The sequence below is a fragment of the Trachinotus anak genome, unplaced genomic scaffold (assembly GCF_046630095.1).
Source record: "Trachinotus anak isolate AG129_WGS33_773 ecotype Australia unplaced genomic scaffold, CSIRO_AGI_Tana_v1 ptg000005l, whole genome shotgun sequence".
Classification (NCBI taxonomy): domain Eukaryota; kingdom Metazoa; phylum Chordata; class Actinopteri; order Carangiformes; family Carangidae; genus Trachinotus; species Trachinotus anak.
The window spans coordinates 10,609,961-10,620,537 of record NW_027273856.1 but is presented as its reverse complement, the minus strand read 5'-3'; the positions used below and the strand labels follow the sequence as shown (position 1 = coordinate 10,620,537).

The following is a 10,577-nucleotide window of genomic DNA, read 5'->3' as shown; positions in this document are numbered from 1 at the left end:
GGCTTTTACGCACGCTCCTTCCGCCTCTAGAATCATGTCAATACCAAAATGACGCCCAACATAATGATCAAATGATTTTCACTTTCACTGATTCTTGCTCAAGCATATGTTTCAGCAGCAAAGTGGATCTACGGGACGCTTCGATAAAGCCAATCACAGCAGCTCCTCTCATCAGGAACAGACAGTTTAACGAGCCAACACTTCAGCAGGAAACCTCCCTCCACAGACAAAAGTATACGTTTAAGTATAAGTTGAGCTCCTGAGGTCCTGGCCGTATGATTGACTTGTAAGTGTTTTTCCCCTGTGTTTTTTGTGTAAGAGTGTATGCTCTGTTTTTGCGAGGAGCTTTGCGTTCCGAGGACCCGCAGGCTGTCGTGTGAGTTGGATGGGACACCAACAGGGAGCAGGCCCGTGTCGCGGCGCAGGCCAAGGCAACACTCAACACTGAGGCAACTGGGAAGTGTCCCGGTGCTCCTCAAGGGCTGCCCACCACAAGCTCCCACAGAGGACTCATGAACGCTCTGGTCCGGACCACGTCTGAGACCGGCAACGCTGAAAAGCGACAAACGTCACAGACGCGTGTCCTCTCTGGGAGTGTGGAATGAGACCTATGGCAGAAACGGCTCCTATTTAAAATCTTCCGAGGGTGAAGTAGTCATATCGAATGTGACGTCACCAAGCCAGGGACGTATCAAAGGAGGATCCCGCTCATTTTGCTTTGAAGTCGAGGCTTTGCTGCTGTGTGCTTTATTCTGTTTCAGGTCCAGTGTTACAGCGATTCCCTTTGCCATGTGTTGAGCCAGCCGTGTGGTGACTGCGCAATAATGAGGCAGGAGAGACATTGACTGCCACTGCTGTTTTGTTTCCTTGTGGTTTATGTAGTTGTTTTTATTTGTGATTGTATTATTAGTCTTTTGGTTTCTCTCGGCTGTGGCAATCATTGTTTTTCCCCAGTCAATTGAACACTATAGATCATTGTAACTGCCTCATGGCAGTAATTGTGGCTTTTACGCACGCTCCTTCCGCCTCTAAAATCATGTCAATACCAAAATGACGCCCAACATAATGATCAAATGATTTTCACTTTTAACTGATTCTTGCTCAAGCATATGTTTCAGCAGCAAAGTGGATCTACGGGACGCTTCGATAAAGCCAATCACAGCAGCTCCTCTCATCAGGAACAGACAGTTTAACGAGCCAACACTTCAGCAGGAAACCTCCCTCCACAGACAAAAGTATACGTTTAAGTATAAGTTGAGCTCCTGAGGTCCTGGCCGTATTATTGACTTGTAAGTGTTTTTCCCCTGTGTTTTTTGTGTAAGAGTGTATGCTCTGTTTTTGCGAGGAGCTTTGCGTTCCGAGGACCCGCAGGCTGTCGCGTGAGTTGGATGGGACACCAACAGGGAGCAGGCCCGTGTCGCGGCGCAGGCCAAGGCAACACTCAACACTGAGGCAACTGGGAAGTGTCCCGGTGCTCCTCAAGGGCTGCCCACCACAAGCTCCCACAGAGGACTCATGAACGCTCTGGTCCGGACCACGTCTGAGACCGGCAACGCTGAAAAGCGACAAACGTCACAGACGCGTGTCCTCTCTGGGAGTGTGGAATGAGACCTATGGCAGAAATAACACCCATGGTTTCCGGAGCTCTTTCACCAGAGAAGAGCTCATTAACATCATCACTTGTTACTTTGCCCCATTCAGGCCTGGAGTGCATTTGTGTTCTCTGGTTTCTAACATAACAGTGTGTTTTATGTGAAGCTTTTCAGTTTCTGAGGTTTGCAGGCATGAAACAGTAATTTTAAAGCACAGTCAACTGAAAATGACTCAGTGTGAGTGAAAAGTGGTCAGAATCAACACTATTGTGTTTATCGTGAAGCTTTTCAGTTTCTGAGGATTGCAGGAATGACACACAAATTTTAGAAAAAAGTCAACTGAAAACCACTCAGTGTCAGTGAATACTGGTCAGAATCAGCACTTATGTGTTTTTTGTCAAGCTTTTCAGTTTGTTAGGTCTGCAGGCCTGAAACAACTGAAAATGACTCAGTGTGACTGAATCGTGGTCCGAATCAACGCTTGTGTGATGTTTGTGAAACTTTTCAGTTTCTGAAGTTTGCAGGAATGAAACAAGCAACAATGAGGCAACTGGGAAGTGTCCCAAGCTCCCACAGAGGACTCATGAACGCTCTGGTCCGGACCACGTCTGAGACCGGCAACGCTGAAAAGCGACAAACGTCACAGACGCGTGTCCTCTCTGGGAGTGTGGAATGAGACCTATGGCAGAAACGGATCCTATTTAAAATCTTCCGAGGGTGAAGTAGTCATATCGAATGTGACGTCACCAAGCCAGGGACGTATCAAAGGAGGATCCCGCTCATTTTGCTTTGAAGTCGAGGCTTTGCTGCTGTGTGCTTTATTCTGTTTCAGGTCCAGTGTTACAGCGATTCCCTTTGCCATGTGTTGAGCCAGCCGTGTGGTGACTGCGCAATAATGAGGCAGGAGAGACATTGACTGCCACTGCTGTTTTGTTTCCTTGTGGTTTATGTAGTTGTTTTTATTTGTGATTGTATTATTAGTCTTTTGGTTTCTCTCGGCTGTGGCAATCATTGTTTTTCCCCAGTCAATTGAACATCATAGATCATTGTAACTGCCTCATGGCAGTAATTGTGGCTTTTACGCACGCTCCTTCCGCCTCTAGAATCATGTCAATACCAAAATGACGCCCAACATAATGATTTCATGTAATGATCAAATGATTTTCACTTTCACTGATTCTTGCTCAAGCATATGTTTCAGCAGCAAAGTGGATCTACGGGACGCTTCGATAAAGCCAATCACAGCAGCTCCTCTCATCAGGAACAGACAGTTTAACGAGCCAACACTTCAGCAGGAAACCTCCCTCCACAGACAAAAGTATACGTTTAAGTATAAGTTGAGCTCCTGAGGTCCTGGCCGTATTATTGACTTGTAAGTGTTTTTCCCCTGTGTTTTTTGTGTAAGAGTGTATGCTCTGTTTTTGCGAGGAGCTTTGCGTTCCGAGGACCCGCAGGCTGTCGTGTGAGTTGGATGGGACACCAACAGGGAGCAGGCCCGTGTCGCGGCGCAGGCCAAGGCAACACTCAACACTGAGGCAACTGGGAAGTGTCCCGGTGCTCCTCAAGGGCTGCCCACCACAAGCTCCCACAGAGGACTCATGAACGCTCTGGTCCGGACCACGTCTGAGACCGGCAACGCTGAAAAGCGACAAACGTCACAGACGCGTGTCCTCTCTGGGAGTGTGGAATGAGACCTATGGCAGAAACGGCTCCTATTTAAAATCTTCCGAGGGTGAAGTAGTCATATCGAATGTGACGTCACCAAGCCAGGGACGTATCAAAGGAGGATCCCGCTCATTTTGCTTTGAAGTCGAGGCTTTGCTGCTGTGTGCTTTATTCTGTTTCAGGTCCAGTGTTACAGCGATTCCCTTTGCCATGTGTTGAGCCAGCCGTGTGGTGACTGCGCAATAATGAGGCAGGAGAGACATTGACTGCCACTGCTGTTTTGTTTCCTTGTGGTTTATGTAGTTGTTTTTATTTGTGATTGTATTATTAGTCTTTTGGTTTCTCTCGGCTGTGGCAATCATTGTTTTTCCCCAGTCAATTGAACACTATAGATCATTGTAACTGCCTCATGGCAGTAATTGTGGCTTTTACGCACGCTCCTTCCGCCTCTAGAATCATGTCAATACCAAAATGACGCCCAACATAATGATCAAATGATTTTCACTTTCACTGATTCTTGCTCAAGCATATGTTTCAGCAGCAAAGTGGATCTACGGGACGCTTCGATAAAGCCAATCACAGCAGCTCCTCTCATCAGGAACAGACAGTTTAACGAGCCAACACTTCAGCAGGAAACCTCCCTCCACAGACAAAAGTATACGTTTAAGTATAAGTTGAGCTCCTGAGGTCCTGGCCGTATTATTGACTTGTAAGTGTTTTTCCCCTGTGTTTTTTGTGTAAGAGTGTATGCTCTGTTTTTGCGAGGAGCTTTGCGTTCCGAGGACCCGCAGGCTGTCGTGTGAGTTGGATGGGACACCAACAGGGAGCAGGCCCGTGTCGCGGCGCAGGCCAAGGCAACACTCAACACTGAGGCAACTGGGAAGTGTCCCGGTGCTCCTCAAGGGCTGCCCACCACAAGCTCCCACAGAGGACTCATGAACGCTCTGGTCCGGACCACGTCTGAGACCGGCAACGCTGAAAAGCGACAAACGTCACAGACGCGTGTCCTCTCTGGGAGTGTGGAATGAGACCTATGGCAGAAACGGCTCCTATTTAAAATCTTCCGAGGGTGAAGTAGTCATATCGAATGTGACGTCACCAAGCCAGGGACGTATCAAAGGAGGATCCCGCTCATTTTGCTTTGAAGTCGAGGCTTTGCTGCTGTGTGCTTTATTCTGTTTCAGGTCCAGTGTTACAGCGATTCCCTTTGCCATGTGTTGAGCCAGCCGTGTGGTGACTGCGCAATAATGAGGCAGGAGAGACATTGACTGCCACTGCTGTTTTGTTTCCTTGTGGTTTATGTAGTTGTTTTTATTTGTGATTGTATTATTAGTCTTTTGGTTTCTCTCGGCTGTGGCAATCATTGTTTTTCCCCAGTCAATTGAACACTATAGATCATTGTAACTGCCTCATGGCAGTAATTGTGGCTTTTACGCACACTCTAAAAAGTCATTCAAGGCCTTCGTATATATCACAATAATAAAAAAGTATATTATCTTAATAAAATCTCTGAAAATCACAAAACTGATTATTTGAGTTGCGCATATCAAAATAAATGCTTAAAAATCCAACAGTTAATTTTGCTTTATATTTACATCCATTATTTAAGTTTATTTCACAAAAGAAATTAGTATTTGACAAACAAATTATAATTTTAAGATATCCATAATATTTTCAGTAAATACCAGTCAAAATATTTGAGTATGGAGCAATTATACCAATCGGTTTCAAGAACTTTAATTATTACTCACGCTAACTCAATAGTCTTAACCTTTAACAACAGCTTTAAAAAAATGAGTAGTTTTTGCGCTCAAAGAGAGTGGAATCATGGGATATCTACCTGGCTTTTTGCAACAACAGAGGCAAGCAACGGTTGGAGACACTGCGGTTAAACTGGGAGGACTCCATAAGACGGTAAGTAGAGCACAATTTAATGAAATAGCGACCCTGTCTTCCTGCACATAAACGTTATTGTTTTGTTTTTTTAAATACTGTCACCACTATGCTGTTGTACATTAGCTAACTTCGTTAACAGTAGCCACCAAATTGCTCAGCTAACACACGGTTCATTCAGCTAACACACAGTTTATACAGCTAACGTCACCAAAAATGGGTGTAAAATGACTAATTTATTCGTATTTTAGCGCTACACAACATGCTCAGACATGATATGCGACAGTTAGTGTTGCGCAGAAGCAGAGAGCACTGCTGATAACGGCAGAAAATACCGTTAAAACTATCATCAAACCGACTTCACTGGCAGTAGCACGAGGTTACAACATAGATTTGTTTACATATAGCCTATATAATTATTTTTTTAACTAAACAGGTAGGGTCCATCTGTAGTTGAGGTGAGGTAGTGCGTTGTAGTGCAAATACAAAAAAGTGATGTCAAACGCTGGGGTGGAGGCAGGGGTGGTGAGGTTAGTCTGTGGCAGGGGGCAGAGGAGAGATGGTGTGCATAATGGGGGACGGGGCTCCAGCTCTTCTCAGTTTACGGAGAAAGTACAGGCGCTGTTGGACTTTTTTGGCCAGTGGTGCAGTGTTGTGGCTCCAGGACAGGTCTTCAGAGATGTGCACACCCAGGAACTTGGTGCTGCTCACCCTCTCAGTTCTCCATGCGTATGTAGCTATAGTTCAGGTACATAACTTACGTTAGCAGTTAACGTCAATGTTTAGGAATAACATGGCCTACTTATCACAATTATATACAGTGGCTGATTGCCAAATGTCACTTTTATCATCTTACTGATGTTTTACTAACGAGAACATCTTTTGTTTTCTTGTCCTGACATAAGCTAGTAATAAGCAAGTTTCATTTATGTTAGCTTAAGAGATACATCAAATTCAACACTTTCATAACAGTTAAATAATATAAAACAACTTCTTACTTGTGAAATGTTATTCCGTGTTTGTTAGTTTCGGCATTTCTTTGATTGGAACAGCCATATGCCGCACTAAAGTCTGGCATTTTGCCAAAAACACAGCTGTCAGACCGGGTCTGACGTCTAACGGCGTGTCAGAAACCCCGTCCCAAGATGGCGGCCGCGTTGACGTGCCTGACAAGCCCGAATGCGGCATCTGTGTGTATATATCTATGATGAACTAACGACCGGAGTTTCACTCAGCAGTACGTGAGTGCGCATGCGCGTCCACTTCCGAAACACAATGGTTGCTATGGGGATCGGTGCGTTTGATTTAATGCACTGGGCCGTTTTCCAATACCTGTAATATTCTCAGCTGTCAGGATTTTTTGTGATATTTTTGTGAACACTTGATGATACCTAGAGCAAGTAAAGGTAGAATTTTTCTGTCAAGCATGTTAAAAATTTGAATGTCTGCTTTACAGCACCAACACTGCTAATTGAGAGACGGTGAACGAAGACATAACATCAGACAAGGTAAATGGCATCTATTTATAATGTACAGAAGGATTAGGTGTTTAAATTTTGAAAAAATTGACCTTTCTTTTTCCCTATATTGCATGAAACCTAAACTAAATTAATAAATAATAATTTTAAGAAATAATTTTATCTTCTTTTTAGTGTATATTTTCCATTATAGTTGTAAATATAATTTACATCAGTGTGTAAATGAAAACATTTCATATCATTTTAATAGATTTGCATGATAAAACATATTGGTCCAAAAACTATGTACATGAATGGAAATAGTATTAAATCAGTCTTTTTGCTCCGTAACACTGTTTATCATCCTTTTTAAGGTGGCGGCTCATGGGCTGGCAATGTAAGCTCTGCACATTTGAGGATTCTTCAAAAGGGGAGCTTGGACTCACTGAGGATTTTGCCCTACATTACTTCGATGAGGACTTCGGTGATTACTTCACTCTCCATTCCACCAACCAAATTAAACACAAAGGGACAATCAAAGTTGTGATTATTCCATCTGTAGTTCTTACATTGACTGCTTTGACTGAAAACCAGACAGATGTAATGAATGACAGTTCAAGCTCTACTACAACAGCAGATTCAGTGTCTTCACAAGACACAATTATCGTATCTCCACATGGAAGCCCTCAGACGACATCGTGGCCAAATGAAATCGACATTCCACTTTTCTCTGTGGCAACAGAGGCAGTACTGAGGAATGCCAATGAAGAGTTTGCCAGAGATGGTACTGTGCTTAACAATTCTCGAATCCGATCTGAAATCATGGAAAAATTAGCTGACGATATGTACAGCTACACACCCTACCCCACGGGCCTTCAGATCGGTGAGGTGGCAGAGGCTTTAGTCAGAAAACATCCATGCCTGACAGAGCTAGGCAGTCGTAATGGCTGGCTGGGATGGATGTATAGCCTCAAATACAAGATGGGAAATTACAGGTCGAAGCTCCGAAACCTTGGATTTCCTGAGGTTGCCTGCAACTCACTTAAGAACAAGCACCCGGATGACAAGTTTGCTGCAAAGAATATAAAGAAAGCGCGGAAAGGAGAAGTGGTGTTTCTCCCACACTATCCTGCAGGAGACAGTAAGGAACAACAAGAGCTGGACCGAAACCAACTTATCGCTGAATCAAAGAAGAGAAACAGCACAGTGATCAAGGACTTGATGTGCAGAACTTTTGCACATAGGAGACATGATGTTGTCCGCCTACAGATGAGCATCACTGACATCAAGCACAGATGGCCCACCTTGTTTGATGTCTCGCAAGTGAGTAATTGAAATTGTGACTGTACATCCTATTAAAAATGATAATGGAACAGTCTTGCATCCTATCCATCTCAGTGTGGACTTAAGCTTTTGCTGAATGACAATAGATGAGTCACCAGTTCTTTTTTCTCTTTTCTCATCTCCCTCTCTTTCAGGTTAGCGCAGAGTTTCAGAGGATCACCACACTGAATCTTGAGCCAAAATTCATGGAAATGTTGGACTTCTATACACCTAAACTGCTGTCCTTGTTTCAAGCGAAGAAAGGTGCTGCAGGAGAGAGACATCGGGCACAAATGAGTGTTCTACTTCAGGTATTAAAATTTATCCTCCACCAATTCAATTCAATTTGTTTTATTCTTACATCACTACACTCCAACTCCAGGTAATTTTTTTTCTATTGAAAGGTTTGACATTAAAGTTGAAAGACTTTCTGTTCTGCAGAGTGGAATCCCCATTCAACAGACACGTGAGGTTGTCATCCGATGTCTCATCGACCATCTGGGAGAAGATGCCAGTGCCTTGTTCAAGGACTTTGAGGTTAGTATAATACTGTAGTTTTTGTTTTTAACAATGTAATCATGGGTGACCATAGAGTTGCTGCAGTACAGTTTGCTTTTTCCTCACCGCACACAAAGAAGAAGCTGCTTTTCATATAGTATAAAGCATCTGTGGACATCAGATACTGTACGAGTCACCAACATTCATTTATAGATCGATGCTGATTGATTTCACTGTCTGTCCTGCTTTAAATACATCAAATGTTATTTTCTGTGTCAATTTTGTTTGGAGAGAGAAATAAATTATATGGAAGCATTAATTAGTTATTTTGTCTGTTTTTAAAAAGAGATCAAAAACAAATTTGGGACCACCACAGTTCAGTTTGTCCACTGTATGTCCTGCTATGCTCTTTTATGTTAGTAGGTGGTATTTGACTTGTGACATGCAGGTTGAAAGTGAGCTCTAAACACTTTTTTTTCTTTACAATGTCTGCAGGATGCTGCTGATGGATCTGCCAGTGTTCAAGAGGAGCTGGCAGAGGAGGTCATGAAGATTTACCTGCTGCGAAACCAAGATGGGTCAGTCGATGTCGGGATTGTGATTGAGGGCAACATTGTCCTCAGCAGTCTTGGGGATCTTAGCAGAGCCTGCTGCTATCTGTTGGGATTGACCTACGCGTTATATCTGCGATACCCCAAGAACCTCAAATGCAGTTTTGAGGTATTCCAGAAAGTCCTGCTGGAGCTGGATTCTGGAAACCTTTCCAACAAGGTTCAGAGACTGAAGAATTACCTCTGTGTGTAGTTGCTGGCTACTGTTCAGCAAGATGCTCTCTTAGTGAGGGATTTTTTCATTGGCAAGTCTAAAGTTAAGCTGATGTACTGTTGTCTTAATGTTTACATAACAGTTGAGGTTACCATGCATAGTTAAATTGCATGTTGGACTGGTATTGTTTGCTTTTGTGGAACTTTAATGTGAAATATCACTGTTTATAAGTGCATTTCAGGAGGATGCAAAATGTTGCTCTTGGTGCATTTTAGACAGATGCAAAATGTTGTTCTGAGAGGGAGAGAGAGAGAGAGAGAGAGAGAGAGAAGAATAAACCATGTTGAAAGTTAAACTAGATAATATACCATGAGTTGTAATGCAAGTTGAGATTTCCATTAATGCCAAACAGATTCTGTTAAATGGCATTTTATGCATTATGTGGTGACTTAAATTGAAAGGCCAATTGTTCTTTGTGCATTTCACCCAGTTTTGAGAGACCCCTTATCAATTCAGCTTTTTTACAGCATGGAGATTTTTACATGTCATGTTTGCAAAGATAAGCTGTGGATTTAAACTTGATGTTTTATATTGGTCAAATCAGACAAATAAATGTTTAATTAAAAATGTTGATGTGTGTAGAATTGCTTTATGTTTATTATTTTGTTTCATATATTGACCTGAAGTACTCCTACTAGATTAAAGCGTAAACACATTTAAAAAAATTAAGTAAATGTAACATATTTATTCTGATATTTGATAGTCCAGTATGAATTACATTATGTTAAAAACATTAAGTAAGTGTAGCAGATTTGTTTTGTTAAATAATAATCTCATTTTCAGTTGCATCTACCTAACATTTTAATTATATCTACTCATTTTTTTGAGTGGTTTGAACTTAGGGTTACTATTGCATAGACTTAAAATTTTAATTATATCAGCTCAATTTTATATTTCATGGTACTCAATGTAGTTGTTCAGATCTGCTTAATTTTTTAAATTACATTTACTTAATTCATAATGTAAATCTAAATGATTTAACAGCTTTCAAATTTACTCAATATTTTTAAGTGTAAAATGTTACACAGATTAAATTGAGTAGAGCATAGTTAAAGTTTTTAGAGTGCACGCTCCTTCCGCCTCTAGAATCATGTCAATACCAAAATGACGCCCAACATAATGATCAAATGATTTTCACTTTCACTGATTCTTGCTCAAGCATATGTTTCAGCAGCAAAGTGGATCTACGGGACGCTTCGATAAAGCCAATCACAGCAGCTCCTCTCATCAGGAACAGACAGTTTAACGAGCCAACACTTCAGCAGGAAACCTCCCTCCACAGACAAAAGTATACGTTTAAGTATAAGTTGAGCTCCTGAGGTCC

At 42.3% G+C, this 10,577-nt stretch overlaps 1 protein-coding gene across 1 annotated transcript; it reads left to right on the top strand.

Moving 5' to 3' along the window:
- The first annotated feature begins 7,049 nt into the window (after window positions 1-7,049).
- Window positions 7,050-10,286, top strand: LOC139621243 (uncharacterized). The gene is made up of 4 exons (XM_071477546.1): window positions 7,050-7,930; window positions 8,086-8,241; window positions 8,372-8,467; window positions 8,924-10,286. The coding sequence occupies exons 1-4, from the start codon at window positions 7,211-7,213 to the stop codon at window positions 9,230-9,232; spliced, it is 1,281 nt and encodes a 426-aa protein (XP_071333647.1). The 5' UTR covers window positions 7,050-7,210; the 3' UTR covers window positions 9,233-10,286.
- The last annotated feature ends 291 nt before the right edge of the window (window positions 10,287-10,577 follow it).